This window comes from Sceloporus occidentalis, unplaced genomic scaffold (assembly GCF_023333645.1).
Source record: "Sceloporus occidentalis isolate IW3139 unplaced genomic scaffold, rSceOcc1.0.p SCAF_114, whole genome shotgun sequence".
NCBI lineage: Eukaryota > Metazoa > Chordata > Lepidosauria > Squamata > Phrynosomatidae > Sceloporus > Sceloporus occidentalis.
Genome location: NW_028317094.1, coordinates 2,166,114 through 2,188,600, shown reverse-complemented (window position 1 = coordinate 2,188,600; position 22,487 = coordinate 2,166,114). Strand labels below are relative to the sequence as shown.

The window sequence follows — 22,487 nt, the reverse complement described above, 5'->3', positions numbered from 1 at the left end:
AAAATGTTTCCCACAATGCTGGCATTTATGTGACCTCTTTCCTGTGTGGACTCTCTCATGACTCAAATGTTTTTCTGTAAAGAACGACAATTACAGATGAGACTGAAAATCAGACTTAACAGAGGAGGGTGTTACTGCATGATTTAGCCCCTCCTTCTTAGAGATTAAATTAATAAAGTTGCTGTGAGTAACCTAATCATGACCCTGATGCTTATGCCCCTAAATCCATTGAACGGTTGCATTCTTACTCATAGGAGCTAGCAAAGAAGAGACCGTATGGTTACTGCCTTGAGGGAATCAGTAGAAGAAGATAGTCAAAGGACTGTTGAAAAAAAAATATTCAATTAAACATGTGCAAAAATACTTTGATTGACAGGTGGCATCATATCCTGTGAGACGGCCACTGAATGCTGAGTCAGAGCCCAAGGCATGATGCAAGCTAACTGCAGAGGATGCTTCATGCTGTTTGGCACCAGAAGAGGACTCACAACCAATACATTATGCAGCTCACATGAGGATTGGAGTGGATTGGATCGGAGTTGTGTGTACAAGGGATGGTGAAGTTGACGGAAGTCGGAGAGGAGAGCTTGCAAATATTTGTATTATTTTGCAACTCAAGATAGAGAAGCTCCAAGGATTTCGATGAAATCGACTGTGTATCTGACTTATTTTTAAGTGTGAAAAGTGGTCAGTGCATTACCAATGCCTATATCTGGATATTTGCGTCCGTACTCTGCTATAATATTTTTGAGCTGTATTTGGTGCATCACCCTCAGATTGTAGTGTACATTGGCTTGTGAACGCGATCAAAATTCAGAGCCAACAAGAATCTGAGAGGCGGTGAGCTAATCCCTTTTGTCTGATGTATTTGCATCAAACACCCATTGCATTCAGTTCGTTTCACACCATTCTTCCCCCACAAAGGAAATATTCTAAAGTGATATAAACCTTTGTGAACTCACAGTTTCTGCTCCCAAGCAGAAACCAATTTCAGTATAAATATCAGCCCCGACTTGCTGTTCTTCGGTGTCAGTCCAGTTACAGATAGACACTCTGTTTGTTTTCATGGCTAAACACTTCAATGCACTCACCAACCCCAATTGTCATGGGAACTACGGACCTCTCCTTATTTCAAATCCTCAACAATTGGAATAAAGATCTGGATAGATAACGTATCACCATTATCAAAACCTTATATCTATTCACCACTCCCACCTTTGTTACCTAGTTCTTGCGTGTGTGCATGAACACTTATATGTATGTGTCTGTGGGTTTTGCTTTCCCCTAAATAAAACACAAAAACCTATTTCAAATCCCACTGAAGATCTGTTTGATTCAGGAACTGCTATAGATTGGCTGAGTCCAGAGGTCACTATTGCCCCAGTAAAACTATTTCATTCTATTGAGCTAAGTACCAAAATCCCCTAAAAGCATAGCACTTGCGTCCCACAACATTCCAGAATTGGCAGTTTAGGATTTGATATTTAGAAACCTTACAAAGTGGAGACAATAGTGCCTCACTAAAACTAGAAATTTCATGATTCCGCAGGAAGTTGTTATGACAATTAAATTACATGTGAAAGGGAACTAGGAATCGTAGTACAGCACAAGTTGAACATGTGTCAACAGTGTGATGCACCAGCTAAAAAGGCCAATGTGATCCTAGGCTGTATCAATAGCAGTATAGTGTCAAGATCAAGGGAATTAATTGTGCCACTCTATTCTGTTTTGGTCAGAGCTCACTTGCAATAATCCTGTGTCCAGTTCTGGGCAACACAATTTAAACAGATGTTGAGAAGTTGGAGCATGTCCAGAGGAAGGAAACCAAAATGGTGAATGGTCTAGAAACCATGCTCTCTGAGGAATGACTTAGGGAGCTGGGTATGTTTAGCTTTGAGAAGAGAAGGTTAAGAGTGGATATGACAGCCCTGTTCAAATATTTGAAGAGATGTCATATTCAGGATGAAACAAGCTTGCTTTCTGCTACTCCAGAGAAAAGGACATGGAATAATGGATGCAAGCCACAGGGACAAGAGATTCCTCTTAAACTTTAGGAGGAACTTCCTGAGAGTAAAAGCTCTTCAGCAGTGGAATATACTCTCTCAGAGTTTGGTGGAGTCTTCTTTGGAGGTTTTTAAACAGAGGCTGGATAGCCATCTCTTGGGGATGCTTTGAGTGTCTATTCCTGCATGGCAGAAGATTGAACCGGATGGTCCTTGTGATCTGTTTCAACTCTTTGATTCTATGGCCTGTTACAGAATGCCAAAATAAAGCTGCTTCGGGTCTCTTTGGAGGTATGCTATTTAAATAATGCATGGGTCCTAAGAGTCCGGAGGTCACGCCAAAGCCACACTCCATTCCTAAGCACTGGAGTGCAGCTTTGGTGCAGCTTCCGGATTCTTAGGATGCATGCATCATTTAAATAGCATATCTCCAAAGAGACCCGAAGCAGCTTTATTTTGGCAGTCTGTAACAGGCCTCTAATTCTAAAGTGGAATCATAGCGCTCTGACAGTGAATTATGAAAGGGCCCTCAGCCTTCACAGGACGGGCAATGGATTCAGGTTCCTTACCCACAGAGGCCACATTCTGATAATTCTCCATCATCACAGAACTGTACATCAGTTTCTGCTTTTTTGTCAACAGTTTCCATTCCTCCTCGGTGAAATATACCGCCACATCTGCAAAGGTCACCTGCAATAGAAAATAGCACTCATCCAGAAAATGACTAAACAATAGGGAAGGAAAGCACATGGTGCATTGCAAATATTATTTCAACACTTCAGAATTCAGTCCAGGAAATAAACTTAAAATTCTGCAAGCAAGAAAAAGCTACAGCCTTTGAGATCCAGTTTGTCTCGAATTCTTTCAATATAATATAAAGTATGATAAACAATATAAATTAGGCCATTTCTGGAATATTATTGATTGGTTAAGATATTGACAATCTCAACATGTATAGTACATTTAGTCACCAATGAATCATTTAGCCATATCTCACCTAATTTCAGAGGCTGATTTCCTTTTTAAAAAACAGTTCTGGGGAGTACTCTGGGCTTGAGGGCCACTGGGCTCACCCTCAATTTAGGTTCAGAGATATTCTGCCATATCCCCCAGCATTTCACAGACTGGGAAAGCAAGACACATGTGGAGAAGCAACACCAGAAGGCGGTCCAGATGGCCAAAGTTGTTAATTATAATAATCACACAAGCGAGGAAGGGTACAGAAGTTTGTTTTTGCTCCGACTCCTGGCAAGGGAAAGATCCTGCCCCCTTCCCTCCTCCCCTCTCCCCTCTTTTGAGTTGATGGGACGCACACTCTTTTGAACTTGGAACACATTTTGCAGCAACTGAACTGACCTGAGGAGAAGGGGGAAAGTAGTAGGAGGAGAGTGAAATAGGAGATTTTCAAAGCCCCTTCAAAAAATGAGGTGACAGAGGATTAACCAGGACTCTCTGCCAAACTGTGACAGTATGTTCTCTGCTTGCTTTCATGAGCCGGCCCAGACACAGATGAAACTAACAGTCAGGATGGCAACTTACCAAAGAGTTGTTGTACCTCTGAAGCCTCTTTCTGTTGGAGCCCAGCTCCCTCTGCTTGGCCTTTGTGTTGGCCATCATGTGGGAAGGGAGATCCTGGTGGCCCTGCACTTCGGTCACTTCCAACAAAAGACACTCCAAAGCCGTGTACAAGGTGTCCAAGATGAAGTTCCTGAGAAAAGAGACAAGGGTTAGGCTTGGTTTGGCTAGAAACCCTGCAGCACTCAGTCACTGTATCATCATGACTTCTCTTTCACACAGAGGAGGAGCGGGAGGACCTGCTTTATGTCCCAGGTGGAGAAGCTGTAGCTCCTGGGCTGCATAAGAGCTACATTACCTTAGAGATCTGTTCTATGGCCTCCTCTCATCATGGCCCCCTCCCCATTTAAATAATTATTTCATTTTTGTAGATGATACTATTTCTCTAAGCTTAACTGCTGTTTTTGTTATGTCAGTCATAGCAGGAGCATGAAGTAGGCACCTCCTCCCTCTGCTTGCTAAAGCCACATAGAAATTGAGGCATGTACATTTGTGTGCATTGTTACTGAATGGATCTATTGTCAAAATGACAATTTCTTCACTTTTCCTTGTACATTTTTTAAAAAGATGCACACTGCTATGTTGCACTTGAAATATCAAAAATCTATAAATGTATAGGCTTATGACTGAACATTGAACCGTGGATTATGCTCATTTGAGGGAAGTGAAGATGTATGTAAGCTCATTTTATAAACGCAGTGAAACGAATACCTCAAAAAACTCTAGCAAACACCACATACACACACGGTCCCCACACAAAGGACTCACTGGCGCACTGTGTGTCTGGGGTCTGGAAATCTCACTTCCACATTCTGGGAAGACAATGCTGCCAGAGAGTGAATGTGGGACTTTATTCCTGCAAAGCATGGGCTCACTCTCTCAGCTGCAGCCCTTCCACACAATCCTGGACTGAAAGATTTAAACAAAGGTCCTCTTCCAGCTCCAGGAATAAAAGCCTACCTTCAGTACAAAGACACTGATTCCTGCAGCCCCAGAAAGGCCTCTTCTGCAGTCCTTTATGGCCGGAGCTTCCCTGGGTCAGAGGCCGTCTCCTCAGCCGTAGAGAAGGGTTGCTCTGAGTGCGAAGGAGGAGGAAGTCCACAGGGCTGAGGGAGGGAAGGCAATGGGGAAAAGGTCAGTGCCAATGGCCATGGGGGGCAGAACGTGATGCCTAGGAAAGTCCTCTGAGTCCCAGCCCTAGAAATGAATGGCAGGAGTGAGTCCAGGGGGCTGAGGGGGTCTCCTTTCCCAAAGGGGGGGCAAGGACCGGTGGGACCCTCCCCAGCTAGGGCCCAAAGGGAGGGTCTCTTTCCCACCTTTCTCTCCCAGCCCCCAAAGCCCAGACTCCCCACTGGCCCTGGACCCCTGCCTCCCCTTCCTCATTGGCCCCACTGGACCGCACTGGATCCTTCCTTCCTTCCTTCCTTCCTTCCTTCCTTCCTTCCTTCCTCTCAAAATGGAGGGTCAGAGGCACAAAGGAGGCCTGGCCTTCTTCTCTCTCTGAAGCCTCAGGGAGAGAAAGAGGAACCTTTCGATTCAATTGCGGAGGCCTCAGAGAAGGTTCTGGAACCACTTTGATCTCTAGGAAAAGCGGGATACAAATAAATGCTTTATTTTTATTATTATTATTGTCACAAGCAGCACAAAATGGCCGCCGGAACACAAAATGGCCGCCTCTGCCTCAGCACCTGGCAGTTGGCAGTTTGAGGCCTTCAGGGAACCCAAAATGGAGGATGAAAGGGCCCCAAAGTCAGAAGGGATCCCAAACAGGATTTCTGATCCTAAAGAAAGGTTTTCCTGATGGCGCCCAATGGCTGTGATAACACAAAAAGTCCCCATACAGGACTTCCAAACCTTAACAACACCTAAACATTTTCCTGATGCTATTGAAAGGAGGAACCTGATCCCCTCCTTAATTACAATCAATAGTGAAAGATATTAATATTGATATCAAGAGTGCCCATCGTCCACAACCCAGCTCAGGTGTTGACCGCTCAGGGGGGCCAGTCCAGCTGCAGGTGGCCCTTCGTCCGTCCGTCCGTCTGTCCGTCCCCCTTTCCTTCTGCATTCCTCCTCTTTTCCCCAGCATCATCCCCTTTCCCAAGAAGGCTGCATCCACACTATAGACATAAAGCATTTTGACACCACTTTAAGTGCTCAGTGCTATGGAATCCTGGGATTTTACCTTTGGACACTTAGCCTTCTCTGCCAGAGAGCTCTCACGCCACAACAAACAACAAATCCCAGGATTCCATAGGATGGAACCAAGAGAGTTAACACATTTTAGAACTGGAATATCTCTGCAGTGCAGATACAGCCTGAGTCTTTTGTAAAAGAATAGAAGCACCCAAGTTGAATTTTTATCCTGTTAAGAATGGTTTAGATTTTTTAAATATAAGCAGTTTGTTTTTCCGTCTAATCTTTATTCTTCTTGTTGTTTGTTTGTATGTTTGTTTGTTTCATTCTTGGTAATACGAGTTATTCTGGCCTGTCTCCTTCCTTCTTGCCTGAAAATCTATTAATAAGGAAACTGGGGAGGCTTTTAAAACCTCCCAAAGGAGCCACTTTTGGCCTTTTTTGGGGGACTAGCCTCCTCTTAGGAGCCAAAGCCCAATGTTTGTGAAGAAGAAGAATAAGGCTTGTATTAAAACTATCCTCCCCATTTCTGATCCCTTTTAAAACCCATGTTCCCCAGAAGAAGCAGAGCTTTGTAATAAGAAAACCCTCTCAGAAAAGAGACACAAAAGACCCACAAAGAGACACACTTCCTTCCTTTTGGCCCAAGGAGCCTGGCCTCCTTCTCTCTCTGGAGCCTCAGGAAAGAAAGTGAAGCCTCTGTTCAACTGAGGCCTCAGAGAAGGTTCTGGAACGTTATTCTCCACAGTCACAAGCAGCACAAAATGGCCACCAGACCACAAAATGGCTGCTTCTGCCTGAGCGCTTGGCAGTTGGCAGTTTGAGGCCTTCAGGGGAGAGAGAGAGACTGAGGGGAAGAGTGCAGGGACATAGCCTTAAATTCCTGAAATCTTCCTTCCTTTCTCCCTAGCTGCCTTGTGTTAGTGGTGTTTCTGGTCTTGTTGTTGTGTGCTTACAAGTTGTTTCTGACTTATGGCGACCCTTCGCAGGGTTTTCTTGGCAAGAGTTGTCATTGCCTTCCCTGAGGCTGAGAGAGTGTGACTTCTCGCCCAAAGGACCCAGCTGGTTTCGTGGAGGAGTGGGGCACTCCTTAGTCACTCTCTGGATGCACTGGCTCAGTGCTAGGGAATTCTGGGAAATGTTGTTTTGTGAAACATTGAGCCTTCTCTTTCAGAGACCTCTGGTGCCACAATAAACTCCAGTTCCCAGGATTCCCTAGCACTGGGCCAGGGCAGTTAAAGTGCTCTCAAACTGCACTATTGCTGCCGTGTGTTTTGGACCTTTCTTGGCCGCAAACTGTCCATAGCCTGCAATGCATCTCCTAATTCTGTTGGCAGTCCCTCCCTCCCAACACTTTCTCATTTCCCCCCAAAACCAGGGCAAAGCTGGCAGATGGAAAGAGGTTTTAAAGCAGCATTTAAATCTGCACTATTTGTTTTTAAAAGACTAAATGTCCCAAATGCTATTATCAGTTTTGTAGCTATTATTACAGAAAGACGCAGAGTGCAAACTCCTCAAGTACCTTTATTTTCTGGAGTGAGATGGGCTTTTCCAACTGACTCTCTGTGATGATCTCCGGTGGTCCAAGCAGCCAAACTGCAGCCCTGTAATTGTAATAATAATAATAATAATAATAATAATAATAATTTTATACCCCTCTCTTCAGCCAAAAGGCTATCAGAGTGGCTTACACATTGCTAATTAGACATTATGGCTCTTAGCCCAGCAGACTCTTAAATTCCTGAAATCACGCTGCCTCCATCCAGTGAATTATGAAAGGGTTTCCCTTAACCTACACTGGGACCAGTTAAGGAACCTTATTTCTACTTCTTTACTGATCTTCTCAAGCATCAACCGATCCAAGACACGTGTAAAAGGAGCGTCGAGTAGTAGATACTCCAAGGAGGTATTCATTATAAATAACAAAATATAACTGAAATATAAGTCATGCAAGATATTAAGAATCTTGCAGGTACAGTATTTGTAAGTATATAATATTCAATTCATACAAGCTATTAAAGAAATAAATAGACCTAAACATCCAATTCTGAGACTAACTTCCAAGATCCGCTCTTTAACTCTCTCTCTCGATCTCCAACCGACACAATTCCCCCAACTGTCTCTTGGTCTCTCAGGCCTTATATCTCCTTCTCACGGAAGCTTCCAGAAGCACCTTCATCTTGTTCTCTGATTGGTCAAGAGAGCCTTCCGTAGCAGTGATGTCATTCTGCATTTGCATAAACCTCCCTTTTCTGCCTGAAGAAGACCTCCATTGACTGGAGCCCAGTCATTACACTTTCCCAAGGCAAGGTTTGCCCCTATTTCCCAATGCTGTTCTTGGTGTCTGCCTTCCAGTTGTTTCAGGTCTTATGGTGACCTTATGGGAGTCTCTGAAGGGGTTTTCTTGGCAGGTTCCTTCAGAGTGGGTTTCCCATGGCCATCCTCTGAGGCTGAGAGAGTGTGACTTGCCCAAGGCTTCAGTTGTTTTGGAAGCCTTTCTGCTTTATCTTCTAGAAGGCAGCTGAAGTGTTGCTTCTTGCTCTGAAGAATGAGAGGAACCTTCTGGCATCCAAAAGGCTAACACTCTCTGCAGTTATGTCTGATAATATGAAAATATAGGATTGCAATACCTGTTCATTTATTAAAAGGTTTATAGTGCACCCCATATCATAGAATTTCATAGCTATGTCCCTTAATAGCAGTTAACCAAATTAAACAGTATATAAAACAAAAACATGAAACAAGCTGGACAAGAAAACTGTTACATGGATTTGTAATTGGTTGACTGGCCGAACCAAAAGGGTATTGAACAATGGCTCCTTTTCCTCCTGGAGAGAAGTGACCAGTGGGGTGTCCAGTGGGGTTCTGTCCAGGGCCCAGTGCTATTCAACATCTTTATCAATGACTTGGATGACAGAATTGGGGGCGTACTTATCAAATTTACAGATGGCACCAAACAAGGAGGAGTAGCTAATACCGCAGAGGACAGGATCAAGATTCAAAATGACCTGAATAGACTAGAAAGCTGGGCCAAACCTAACAAAATGAAATTCGACACGGAGAAATGTAAGGTACTGCACTCAGGCCGGAAAAATTAAATGCAGAGATATAGGATGGGGGACACCTGGATGAATGAAACTACGTGTGAAAGGGATCTGGGGGTCCAAGTAGACCACAAGTTGAACATGAGTCAACAGTGTGATGAGACAGCTAACAAGGCCAATGCGATTTTAGGCTGCATCAATAGAAGTATAGTGTCTAGATCAAGGGAATTAATAGTGCCACTCTATTCTGCTTTGGTCAGGCCCCACCTGGAATATTGTGTCCACTTCTGGGCACCACAATCCAAAAAGGACATTGAGAAACTGGAGCATGTCCAAAGGAGGGAGACTAAAATGGTGAAGGATCTGGAATCCATGCCCCATGAGGGAGCTGGGAATGTTTATCCTGGAGAAGAGAAGGTGATATGATAGCCCTGTTTAAATATTTGAAGGGATGTCATATTGAGGAGAGAGTAAGCTTGTTTTCTGCTGCTCCAGAGACTAGGACCCTGAACAATGGGTGCAAGCTACAGGAAAAGAGATTCCAGCTCAACATTAGGAGGAATTTCCTGACAGTGAGGGCTATTCGACATTGGGACACACTCCTTCCTTGGAGTGCAGTGTTCCTTGGAGGTCTTTAAAGAGAGGCTGTATGGCCATCTCTCGGGGATGCTTTGATTGAGAGTTCCTGCATGGCAGAATAGGGTTGGACTGCATGGCCCTTGCGGTCTCTTCCAACTCTATGATTGTAAGTGAACATGAAACATGTGATAAGAAAGTAATGCTATGTAATGAGAAGAAAAGGTATGTATACAAAGAACAATTACAATACACAAATCAGCTTCAATTTATCTACTCTGAATAACATACTGATGTAATGCAGAATAACAGCTAAACAATGATAATGTAAAAACTAATTTCAGTTTATTACTATGAATAACCTACTAATGTAGGTAATACAGAATGACTTCTACAACAAATAATATAAACAGGGGCAATTGTGAGTACAGGTACACAAAGGCTTCAGTACAATGATAATACAGTGGCACTTCGCCATACGCTGTCTTGACATCACGGACTTCAGCGTACGCGCTCAAGCCGCGGGGCAGAAGGGGTGGCGCGTCCCATTCAATTGAATGGGCATGCACGCCCGTTGCGCCCCATGTGCTGCCGCGCCGCCGTGTATGAGCCCCATTGTTTCCAATGGGGCTTGAGCATAGGCGGAATTCGCCATACGCAGAGGGATCCAGAACGGATCCCCCGTGTAAGGTGAGGTTGCACTGTACATATAATTAAGAATGGGATACAACAAAACAATAAAAGGAACAATTACAAGACACAAACTCCCTCCAATATATCTGCTGTAGGTGACATGCTAAAATAGATGATATGAAACTAAATAAGTGTTATTATCCCTGTCTTTGGGAATTGATGGAGGACGTTTCAAGACAAAAGGTCTTCCTCAGCCACAATGGAGCAGGCTGTCATCTGAGATACTCTCGTTCTTCCTCATTCAAAAAATGTGCCAGATATGTATTTTGCAACCGATCTTCCTCTGCTTTCCTGCATGAAACCTATCCTGGTTTTGAGATCTTCTGGGGAGGCCCTGGTTGCTGTCCCATGGACCTCTCAGGTGCATTTGGGGGGAAGGCAGGAGAGGGCTGCTTGGGGGCTGCTCTCAGCATTTGGGACCCCTTCTTATTCCTGCCGTTTTTATTAATATTCTGCTCCCCCCGATTTGGGACACAAGGCAGGTTCTGACCATTAAAACAACCGTTGTTTTTGTTGTGTGTCTTGAAGTGGTTTCTGACTTATGGCGACGCTATCCTGGGTTGTTCTTGGCAAGATTTGTTCAGAGGAGCTTTGCCATTGCCTTCCCTTGAGGCTGAGAGAGTGCGACTTCCCCAAGGTCACCCAGAAGGTTTCTTTTTTAAATCTTTATTGTATTAAAATACATATAACTTGAATAGATGGAACCTTACTCCCTGGAAAATGAAAAAAAGTCTATAGAATATCGGACGGAAACTGTTGGAGATGTAAAAGCAAAAAGGGTGCCCTTTACCACTCAATGTAAACCGCTTGGATCTTTATGGAAAAGTGGTATATAAATAAAATTTATTATTATTATTATTATTATTATTATTTGTGGTGGGGTTGTGAGGAAATTCAGAAATTTTGGGAAATGATTCATGAATCCATTCAACAGATACTCGAAATTAAATTCCCAATGAACCCAAAGTTGTATCTTTTGAATATAACTTTGGTACTAAATTCAAAAGAAGAAAACAAAATTTGGAGAATTTTACTTTATTTTGTTTCGGCAGCTAGAACAGAAATAGCTAAATGAGGGAAATCTGATAAGAGACCAACTTGGGGAAACTGGATGCTGAAAGTAAATGAGTCCAGGGAATTGGATAGACTTTCATGTATAGCCCAAAATCATGATAAAGGCAGAAGAAAGGAGGAGTGGAAGAAAGTTTTGATAAAGTGGGGAAAAGAATGGGAATTAAACTTGTTGCTAGTGGAGGAATAATCAAAGTCCTCTCTTTTTACTGCTCTCAGTGGATTTGGGAGAATGAAATTTAAGGATCTTTAAGAATATTATGTTATTCATGTTATAAATTGAATATAAGCATATTCTGTTTCTTTTTGCTTTCTTATATAAATCCTAGGTCAACAGAGGATGATTGAATGAATCGTTGTGTATATTAAAAACAACAGAGAGAGATCCATGCAATGAAATTGATGTGAACCTCTGTATAAACATATATTTCTTCAGTTGTTGTTAACCTTACAAAACAGTAAGAGAAGTAGACAAATTTTCTATGTAAAATCGAATGAAAAAATGTGCAGTTTCTTTCTTTTTTAACTTAAATTGTAAAGGAATAATTCACAGCTAGACTTCATATTTCGGAGGGAGGTTTCAAGGCGAAGGACATTCAAATGGGCTCAGATTCAGAAGACGGAAAAGGAAGACTTAAGAGGGTCCCAAATGACCAGTCAAGACTCAGATTCACTTTTACAAGCAATTTTTATTTGGATTATGTATTGGTCGTGTTTTATGTATTTGGAAACTTAAATTAAGATGAATTAAAAATACATATAACTTATAACTAACAAATGAACGACATTTAAATTACCAAACATACATATGAATGCCATATATACATATAATTCTAAATGCAAAATACATTAGAATAAACTTCCAAACCTAAAGCGACAGCTAGCTCCTTTCTTTAAATAATCCTCTTTCATCTCTGGCTAATTAGTCTTTACATCTTTTCTTGTTCTTATCTGCCCTCAAGTCGATTTAGACGCATGGCGACCCTATGGATGAGAGTCCATAATTCTCGATTTGTCTTCATACTTAACCTATACCAGTTTTATTTTGAACTGGAATTATTCCCTCCCCTTTTCAATGTAAATCCTTTGTACATATTCCCCCAGATATTACCATTTCTTCCCACAATACATAGTAATCTTCATTGCAAATTTGATGTTTATATAATCTTTATTATTTACTGAGCCATAAAAATAGAAAAAACGATACAAATCCAGTATCCATAACATCACTGTCACAAATCTTTCCGTTTCCTTGGACCCACTCTCTGCTTTCTGTCTTCTTGGCCTTTCAAAGAGCTCACTTTCACAATATTATAACCGAACCCTGCTTTTAAACACAAATTTCATGCACAACTCTAAAACGTATGAACACAATATATCCCAATTGCTTATGGATAATATCAGTTTCCATTTATGTTCTTATCTATTGTCAAAATACCGTATGCATAACTTCACAGTATTCGATTCCTTCTTTATCATGCTTTACTTTAAGCAGGAGACTCAAACTTTCTTCTACTGACCCATAATTAATCAGGAAATAAAAATACACATTTAAACCAATTTTGGAAGAACAGACTTTGTAGGTTCAATTCCAGTTAATTCAGACCTCAATGAGCTTCAGATTTCAGTTCCATCCTTTTCCCATTCCTCTTCTCTTTTTCCATATCCTAATTCTGAGCCCTACAAGAGAGTTTGTCCCGTTCCCTGCAATCATTAACTCTCTGCATCCAATTTTCCCGTCTTGGAGTCTCATCTGACTTCCATAACTTTGCTATTTCAATTCTAGCTGCTGTTACAAGATATAATATAATCCCCCAATATTGTCTTTCGTCCTGTGGGCTTAAAATCGAAGTTATATTGAGTAAGTACAATTTAGGGCTCATTGGGAATTTTATTCCCAATATCTTCTGTATTGAGTCAGGTACTTTCTTTCAAAATTTCTGAATTTCCCTGCAGTGCCACCATATATGATAGATGTTTCCCTTTTCACAATCACACCCCCAACAATTCCCCTGTGCTAATTTATAAGGTGTTTGTTTAGCTTCCATGGGGTGTAATATCACCTGTTCATTATTTTCATGTGATTCTCTTTTAGATCCTGTGCTACTGTAAATGTATTTGTTCTATTCCAGGCGTTTTGCCATTCTTCCATTTCAATTTTGCTCCCATATCCTGCCCCCATTTCCCCATATACTCTTTTACAGTCTCCTGTTCCATATTCCTGCTCAACAGTAGTTTGTGTCATTTGGATATCCTTTTCTTATCAGGTTGCCAGAACAAATCATCCAATCCGTTTAGTCTAGCTTCGATCCCTATTGTTTTGTTGTCTACCAGAAATCTTTGCTTTAGCTGGTAGGAATTAAACCACTGTATATTATGTCCATCCTTGTCAATATCTTCCCTAGATCTTATCGACCAATTCCCTGATTGATCCTTCTTAAGCCAATGTTTGTAAGTGAGCCAATTACTGATGCTTATCCATCTACCGAAGAGTGCCTTCTGGGCCGATGTCCAAAGTGGTAACTTAAAATGTCTTTTTAATCTTGTTCCAAGTGAATAGTAAAGAGTTCCTCATTGGATGATTATTGAAATCTTTATTCATCGCCAACTTCTCATAACATAAGAAGGCCTGCCAACCAAATCTTAACTGCACATCCTCTAGATCAAGCATTTCTTTGTCCTCTAATTTAATCCAGTTTTGGATCCAAATTAGATTACATGCCCAGTAATAAAATCTGAAGTCTGGGAGCGAATAGCCCCTCTCTCTGAAGCATCTTTGAGCACCTCCCATTTAATCCGAGGTTTGTGTCCTTTCCATATGGATTTTTTTAGCTCGGCTTCCCAACCTTTAAATATCTTATCCTTAATCTCTATTGGCAAATTTTGTAGAAGAAACATAGTTTTCTGTAGAAGTGCCATTTTGATTACAGCAATTCTGCCTAGTAGTGAAAGATTTAACCTTGTTCCCTCTCCTTAAATTTTCTCTTATGTCTTTCCATACCCCTAAATAATTATTGTCTTTAGAAACCCAAATTCCTAAGCACCTCAGTTTCTTTCCTACTTGGAAACCCGGTTTCCTCTTTCATTCCTCTACCTCTTCTCCAGTCATATTTTTAGTTATCAACACTGTCTTGTCTTTATTGATTTTCAGTCCTGTAAATTTGCCGAATTTGTTTAGCTCCTGTAGCAGCGGTTCTCTGCCCCGATTTGGGTCCTCCAAAACTGTTACCATGTCATCCGCAAATGCTCTTATCTTGGTTTCCTTTCCTTTCCTGTTAATGCCTTTTATATTTGGATTACCTTTAATAGAGTAGATCAAAATGTCCATCACTTCTAAGAATATGAGCAGTGATATCGGGCATCCTTGCCTTGTGCCATTATTTACCATACATTCTTGGGATCTTTCTCAGTTGATAATTAAGCTCTTTGCCGATTATATATTTGCCTTATTGTCTCCCATTTCCATACTTTTTACCACTTCTATCAAAAAATCCCATCTCACGCCGTCGAAGGCTTTCTCCGTGTCAATAGCAATGATGGCACATTTTTTCTCATTATTCACCTGGTAAAATTCAAGACGATTTATAATCGTTCTGATATTGATCCTAATCTGTCTGCCTGGTAAAAATCCGTTTTTCTCCTTCCCAATTGTCGAATTCAAAATTCCCTTTAGTCTGCTGGCAAGTATTTGTGTGAATCTCTTATAATCAATGTTCAGCAAACTTATTGGTCTATAATTAGTCATTAACAAGCTGTCCTTTCCTTCTTTAGGAATTAAAGTGATACTCGCTAGCTCCCATGAGTCTGGAATCCCCTCTGCATTAATAGAATTAAACCATTTATATCGTGGATCCACTAGTTCCCCTTGAAATATTGTATAATATCTAGCTGTAAATCATCCACTCCAGGGGATTTCCCCTCTTTATCATCTTCTTATCTTCCCTCCGTCTATGGGGCCTGCAAAGGGAGGGGGCTTCCTTTCCTGGGGAGGGCATGGTCTAGATCTTCCCTGTCTATGGGGCTTCAAAAGAAGGCTCCAGGGCAGAGGAGAATGTGGCCCAACAGAGAGACCCTAACATTTCCCCAAATGAGCACATTCTCCGTCTCTCTGTCCAGAGGCTGAGCCCTCTTTCCCAAAATGGCTGCTCAGGGATTTCTATCCAAATGGCCCCTGTCTTTCAGCAGCCCCCTTTATGCCATCTCTTCCCTTGATACTTTCCTTCTTTCCTTCCTTTAACCTCCATCCCTTCAAGGAAGGTGACTTTCAGGCAAAGAACTAACAATGGCTTCCATGTCATTTCTGCATGTTCCCAGAGGAGGATCACTGATCTTTGCGGGGTTGTTGTGAAGGGTAAGGAAAGGATGTGTGTGTGTGTGTGGGGAAACTAATCCACATGCTGTGGGCCTCTAAGGCTAGTTGCCAGGGGGATATCCCTCTCCCCAGAAGGGGCTTTGAGCTCCCTCTTTCTGCCTGCTCTTGGCTTTGGCCTAAATCTGGGCTCTTCTCTCCCCCACAGACACAGCCCTCTTCCCCCAGGGAAAACCTCTTCCCCCCAGAAAGCTGTTGTTTCCAATGCTATTGAAGCCTAAGCTATCTGATGCTTTTTATTTGTCACAAAAGTCTTTTGACTGGGAGCCTCCCCTCTTCCCAGAGATGAAGAGGGTGCCCCCATTGGAAGACCAAAGAGGGGGGCTTGCCAGCCCTTATCTCCCCCCAAATGAGGAGGAAGGGAGGGAGGGTCTCTCCTCTGCCCCACTTTCCAGGAGGGAGGGGCTCCTTAAAGCCCTTTTTACATCTAAAGGACCCTGCCCCCTCCCCCCATGGCTGTGCCTCTCCTCAGGTGCCCCCTGCCCCCTTTTTCTCATACATTTCTCTCCTCCACTTCCATCTCTTCCTCCCTCAGAACAGACTGTGAGAGAAGTAATGGCTTCAGAGCCTGAGACTGAGCATGTGCACATGCCCCAAAGGAAAGGGAAGGAGTGCACCCTTCCTTCCTTCCTTCCTTCCTTCCTTCCTTCCTTCCTTCCTTCCGTCCTTCCTTCCTTCCTTCCTTCCTTTAAGGAGACTTGGAGGATGCCAGAATGGAGTCCAAGGAGGAGCTGGACTCAGGAGGGAAAGGGAAGGAAGGAAGGCTCTGCTTTGTACATATAGCTCTCTCTGTCTGTTTGGTATGTGTTTGTGTATGTTTGCCTCTTTTCTTCTTATGGCTGGGAATGGAGCTGAGGACTGATGAGAGAATAAAGTGTATTTTGTGCAAATTCAGAACTTCTGTGCATCAAAGAGTCCAACACATTGAAACAACAAATAAATTTATTGAGAACACATTATCAGAAATTCAGTGTTTAAACCAAAACTGTCCTCCCCAAGACAAAGAATACATTGAAACCCCAACACCTAAAACCCCACCCTCTTCCAACCCTAGCCCCCACCCTCAGTTCCCACAGTCTATGCCCCAAAGGGAACAAGGCCCCCTTTGCCATTCCCAGAAACTAGACCCCTTTCTGTTAATACCTGCCCCCACCTTTCTTCAGACAACATCGCACACTTTCCAAAAGCTATCATTCCCATAACTATTCTAGCCAGTTGTAAAAAAAATCCCAGCACCCCCTATCTAGCTGATCTATACCATGACCCATAATCCCCAGCCAAGTTTATAACCTGAAGCAATTATCTATAATAATAGCAATTAAACTTAACAAACTATAACTTTAAAACATAAACAGACATATAGACAGACAAACGTAACACACAAAATCAGAAGGGCCTTTTCTTTTCACCATTGGATTGAAAATATACTTTTTGTATTTCTTATTGACAAAAACAATGTTAGTTTACTGCTGAGATTTGAGTGGCTTCTCTCCTGTGTGGACTCTCTGATGTCTCACTAGGTGTGACTTTGAAGAAAAACATTTTCCACAATGCTGGCATTTGTATGGCTTCTCTCCTGTGTGGACTCTCTGATGTCTCACTAAGATTGCCTTCAAAGAAAAACATTTCCCACAATGCTGGCATTTGTATGGCTTCTCTCCTGTGTGGACTCTCTGATGTGTCACTAGGTGTGACTTCTCAGAAAAACATTTCCCACAATGCTGGCATTTGTATGGCTTCTCTCCTGTGTGGACTCTCTGATGTCTCACTAGCTCTGACTTCGAAGAAAAACCTTTCTTGCAATGCTGGCATTTGTATGGCTTCTCTCCTGTGTGGACTCTCTGATGTGTCACTAGGTCTGACTTCTGAGAGAAACATTTCCCACAATGCTGGCATTTGTATGGCTTCTCTCCTGTGTGGACTCTCTGATGTCTCACTAGCTCTGACTTTGAAGAAAAACATTTCGCACAATGCTGGCATTTGTATGGCTTCTCTCCTGTGTGGACTCTTTGGTGTATGACTAAGACTGACTTGCAAGCAACATTTTTTCCACAATGCTGGCATTTATGTGACTTCTTTCTTGTGTGGACTCTCTCATGACTCACAAGTTCTTCTGTAAAGAAGGACAATCACAGTCAAGAATGAATATCAGAATTAAGAGAGGAGGGTGTTACCCCAATTTTTAGCCCTTGTTGAACCCTCCCTATTTGATATTAAATTAATAAAGTTGCTGAGAGTGACCTGAGCATGACACTATTGCAGATGTCCCAAAATCCATGGAACAATTGTATCCCTACTGATAGGAGCAAAGAAGAGATTGTAGTAGAACTGCCTTAAGGGAATCAGTCGAAGCAGATAGTCAAAGGGCTGTTGAAAAAATATTCCATTAAACATGATTTAAAATATTTTGATTGACAAGTGGCATCATTTCCTGTGAGACTGCCATAGAGTACTGAGTCAGAGCCCAAGGCATGATGCAATCTAACTGCAGAGGTCACTTCATGCTGTTTGGCACCAGCAGATGACTCACAACCAATACAGTATACAGCTCACATGCGGATTGCTGTGTACTGGATTGGAGTTGTGTGTACAAGAGATGGTGAAGTTGATGGAAATCAGAGAGCTTGCAAAGATTTGTATTATTTTGCAACTCAGGATAGAGAACCTCCAAGGACTTGGGTGAAATCAACTGTGTCTGTGAGATACTTTTAAGTGTGGACAGTAATCAGTGCATTGCCAAAACCTATATCTGGATATTTGTTTCCATACTCTGCTATGTTATTGTTGAGCTGCACCTGGAAGTGTTGTTTCCAGATCGCGCTGTATATTGGCTTATGAACAGGACTGGAATTCAGAACCAAGAAGGACCTGAGAGCCAGTGTGCTAATCCCTTTTGTCTGAGGTATTTGCATCAAGCATCCATTGCATTTAATTTGGATTCAGACAATTTTTTCCCCACCCAGGAAACATACTAAAGCAATTTAAACCATTTTGAACCCTCAGTCTCTGTCTGTAAGCAACAATTTCAGTATAAATGTCCGCCCCAATATTTACTGTTCTTTGGCGTCAGTCCTGTTGCAGAGAGACACTCTGTTGGTTTACATGGCTAAGCTCCTCAATATACTCAACAAACCCACTTTCCGTTCCCTTGCAGGACCCTCAGCAATTGGAACCAAGAACATTCTAGGAAATGTATTACCATTAGTATGGCTTTACATTATTCACCAATCCCACCTTTGTTACTTACCTCTTGTGTGTATGTACAAATGCTTGTGTGTGTGTGTGTGTGTGTGCGCGCGCGTGCAAGCGTGTATTTTGCTTTTTCCCTAAATAAAACATAAAAACCCAATTGAAATGCCTCTGGAGTTATGTGAGATTGCATGCCTGGTATAGTTGGGCTGACCTCCGAGGTCACTGTTGCCTGAACAAAATTATGTCTCTTCTTTGAGCTAAGTACCAAATCCCCCCCCCCCCCCCGCCACAATGCATAGCACTTGCAAGTGTCCTCCCCAGACTCCAGCATTTTGGGTAACAAAGGGCCTCTGGAACCAAAAATGCAGCTAAGCAAGCTCAGGATGGAAAATAAAAGTGCTTTTTCTCTAATTGTGTCCTCCTTTCCTTCCTTCCTAAATATTACTCATAATTGCTAAATAAAACCACTTAATATGTCTGAAAAAAAGGACCTGATCCGGTTCTCATTAGTTCACTGAAACCAGTTCTGAAAATCTGTCAGAACTGCCTCCCAATCCCCAAGGCCCCTCTCCTGGCCATTCCCAGGGGTCCCTTCCTCTCCGCACAGAGCTGGGCGATCCTGACTTTGCTCCTGCCTTCCCCTCCTGGCTCCCAGATGCATGACCCCCTTCCCTTTCTCCCTCTGCTCTCCAACCTTCTTTCTTGCCCATCAGCATCTCATTTTCAGCATCTCTTCTCTGCCTTTCATTTTTCACTTTCTGTCTGTCTCTTTATCACAGACATACCTACAGAGTGTGATGCATAAAAGGGGCACTTTGAGGCCCATCTATTGAGAAAGGCGGGATAATCAATATACAAATAATTCATTGGCAAAGGCAGAGCAAAGGAGCTGGGACCTGGACTTCAATTTTGGTGAGGGTCAAGCACCAGGGAGCAGCCTTAAAACAGCCTTAAAACATTTATAAGACAGGCATGGACTACTGATGGGGTTTGGAGGAGATCTCAGGGGCAACCCCACATTGTATTGCTGGGGGAGGGGGGGCGGAATGAAATAATATTTTGCCCCTCAGCATCCCACAGCATCCCTTTGGGGAAGTGGAGGCCATTTTACCACTGTTGAGCCCTCTCTGAGCCACTGCAGGCCCAAGAGAGGTCTTTCCCCCAAGAAGACTCTCCAGAGCTTTAAAAGGATGGAGGAGGCACCAAAAAAGGTAGTAAACTTGCTCAAGGGTGTTCTGAGTACCATTTGGGTGTGAAAAGCATTAATCTCAATGAATTCTTTCCACAAAATCCTAGAATAGGCAGTTTAGGATGGAGTATTTAGAATTCTTAGAAACTGGAGAGAAATATTGCCTCACTGAACTACAAATTCAAATATTTTACAGGATGTTGCTATCACAATTAAACTAGGCTTGACAGGGATCTAGGACTCCCAGTAGACCACAAGTTGAACATGGGCCAACAGTGTGATGCGGCAGCTACAAAGGCCCATGCGATTCCTGACTACATCTATATAAGAATAGTTTCTAGATCAAGAGAAGTAATAGTGCCATTCTATTCTGCTTTGGTCAGGCCTCCCTTGGAATAATACTGTGTCCATTTCTGGGCCCCACAATTCAAAAAGGATGTTGACAAATTGGAGCATGTCCAAAGGAGGGCAAACAAAGTGGTGAAGGGTCTGGAAACCATCAAGTTCTATGAGGAGCAGCTTAGAGAGCTGGTTATGTTTAGCCTGGAGAAAAGAAGATAAAGAGTGGATATGATATCCATTTTTAAGTATTTGAAAGGGTGTCATTTTGCACAAGGAGAAGGCTTGCTTTTTTCTGCTACAGAGAAAAGGAGACACCACAACGGATGCAAGCCACAGGGAAAGAGGTTCTACCTAAACATTAAAAGGAACTTTGTGACAGTAAGAGCTCTTTGACAGTGGAATATACTCCTTTAGAGTTTGGCGGAGTCCTCTTCTTTAGGGGGCTTTAAAAAGAGGCTGGATGGTCATCTCTTGGGGGTGATTTGAATGTGTGTTCCTGCATGGCAGAAGGGGATTGAACTGGGTGGCCCTTGTGGTCTATTCCAACTCTATGACTCTATAATTCTAGTGGAACCATAGCGACATGATAATATAGTATGAAAAGGCCCTCAGTCTTTATAGAAAGAGCAATGGATTCAGGTTCCTTACCTACAGAAGCCACATTCTCATAATTGTCCATCATAACATAATTGTACAAAAGTTTCTGTTTCTTCGTCAACAGATTCCATTCGTCTTTGGAGAAATATACTGCCACATCTGCAAAGGTCACCTGAAATAGAAAATAGCCCTCATCCAGATAGTGACTAAACAAAAGGGGAGGAAAGCACATGGTGCATCCCAAATATTATTTCATCACTTCAGAATTCAGTCCAGGAAATAAACTTTAAATTCTGTCAACAAGAAAAAAATCTACTGCCTTTGAGATCAATTTGGTTTGCATCCTTTCAATATAATAAACAATATAATTTAGGCCATGGCTGGGATACTGAGGATGGATTAGGATACTGACTATCCCAACACATATAGTACATTTAGCCACAAAAGTATTATGGTGCATTTAGCCATTTCTTGCCAAATTTCGGAGGCAAATTTCATTTTTAAAAAACAGTTCTGGGGAGGACTCTGGATTTCAGGGCCACTGGGCCCACCCCCAATTTAGATCCAGATATGGTCCCCCATATCCCCAACATTTAACAGACAGGAAAAGCAAGGCACATGTGGACAAGCAGAAGCAGAAGGTGGTGAGGATGGCCAAAGTTGTTTATGAGGAAGATCACACAAGCTAGGAAGGGCACAGCAATTTGCTTTTGGCTCAGTCTCGCAGCAAGGGAAGACCCTTGCTACTTATCTCCTCTCCTCTCCCCCCTTTTGAGTTGATGGGGTGCAAACCCCTTAAAAGTCATTTTTCAGCAACCCAAGAGACCTGAGGATAAGGGGGAAAGTGAGAGGAGGAGAGAGAAACCGGGACATTTTTGAAAGCCCCTGAAAAAGTGGGGTGACAGAGGATTAACCATTACTTTCTCTGCTAAACTGGGACAAGATGTTCTCCACTTGCTTTCATGAGCTGGCCCAGCAGTGACATAAATGAAACTAATAGTCAGGATGGCGACTCACCAAAGAGTTGTTCTTGGACAGCCTCTTTCTCTTGGAGCCCAACTCCCTCCGCTTGGCCTCTGTGTTGGCCATTAGGTGGGCGGGGAGGCGGGGTTCCTGGTGGCCCTGCACTTGCGTCTCTTCCAGCAAAATATGCCCCTTAGCTGTGTACAAGGAGGCTGAGATGAAGTTTCTGAGAAAAGAGACTAGAGTTAGGCTTGGTTTGTCAAGAAACCCTGCATCACTCAAAAACATAGAGAACAGCATGCTGCTAGTGAGATACACAGGTGACATATGCCTCCTTTGAGCCAATGGAGAGGTGGGTATCTCCTTCCTCCCTCTTCACCAAACAAAGCCCCCTGGACCTAGCATAGATTAACTTCAGCTCCCCTACACAACAGATACTCCATGTTAAAATGCTTTTCATGTCGCTATGTTATGCAGCACGTGAGGCAACATGTTAACGTATGGTGCCAGATTCTCCACCTTGACTGCAGTCAGTAGCTTGTGAGCTGAAGAAACACCTGTCGCTTTCTCAATGAGCAGAAAGACAATGTAATCTTCTCTCAGATGAGGCTCTTATTCATATAAGAAGTTCCACTGTGTGCAACACTATATACATCGACACCCTCCACCATCCACACCAGTAACAACCACTCTGAGGCACACACTGTCTGACTCTTCCTCAGTGACAGGTGAGAATG

The 22,487-nt window shown here is 42.6% G+C and overlaps 1 protein-coding gene across 1 annotated transcript in view; it reads right to left on the bottom strand.

Annotated features, from left to right (window-relative positions):
* Positions 1-22,210, bottom strand: part of LOC149282472 (uncharacterized) — a 56,521-nt gene extending 34,311 nt beyond the window's left edge. Inside the window, exons 1-2 of the mRNA XM_089498175.1 lie at positions 22,189-22,210; positions 16,985-17,580 (exon numbers count right to left, since the gene is read on the bottom strand). Of these exons, the coding sequence (XP_089354301.1) occupies positions 16,985-17,580; positions 22,189-22,210 (618 nt within the window). The remainder of the gene's footprint in view (positions 1-16,984; positions 17,581-22,188) is intronic.
* Positions 22,211-22,487: the final 277 nt, after the last annotated feature.